Here is a 435-nt window from a genome sequence, read left to right as displayed (position 1 = left end):
CGCTATATAGAAAGACCTCTTACCGAAACTTTTCTCCCTTTTCTGCATTTGTTGACCCGCGGCGGCGACCCGAACCACCAGGCAACACGCGAGCAGAAAGCAGCCAGTACAGTACCACCACCACAAATAAAATAATAATAATAAACAAATAAGAATCTCTCCGCGTCTCGCCTCCAGCTGCTGGTCAAGTGAGCAGCTGTATGCGCTCCTGCTCGCCGAGAGAGAGGAGGGTGGCGCGCCTTTGTTAGAAGAAGTAACAATCCACCCGAGATAAACCAATAATAAAAATAAAAACACCAATCAACCAAACCAAACACGGGGAGGAAGCGCGGGGCCTGAGAGCGCTGCTCTCACTGTCTGCAGATGGATGCTTCTCGGAGGAAGAGGCTCGGAGGAGAGAGAGCGCGGTTCTCTCGCTATCGCTCCGCGTCCAGA

The 435-nt window shown here is 52.0% G+C and overlaps 1 protein-coding gene across 1 annotated transcript in view; it reads right to left on the bottom strand.

Moving 5' to 3' along the window:
• LOC311248268 (LIM domain only protein 3) overlaps positions 1–153 on the bottom strand; it is a gene marked incomplete at its 3' end in the record, with an annotated part of 6,071 nt that extends 5,918 nt beyond the window's left edge. Inside the window, exon 1 of the mRNA XM_084339181.1 lies at positions 24–153. Coding sequence (XP_084195307.1) covers positions 24–48 — 25 coding nt within the window. The 5' untranslated portion in view covers positions 49–153. The remainder of the gene's footprint in view (positions 1–23) is intronic.
• Between the last annotated feature and the right edge of the window lie 282 nt (positions 154–435).

This window comes from Notolepis coatsorum (assembly GCF_963971535.1).
Source record: "Notolepis coatsorum genome assembly, contig: SCAFFOLD_556, whole genome shotgun sequence".
NCBI classification, from domain to species: Eukaryota; Metazoa; Chordata; class Actinopteri; order Aulopiformes; family Paralepididae; genus Notolepis; species Notolepis coatsorum.
This window is presented reverse-complemented; position numbering and strand designations above follow the sequence as displayed.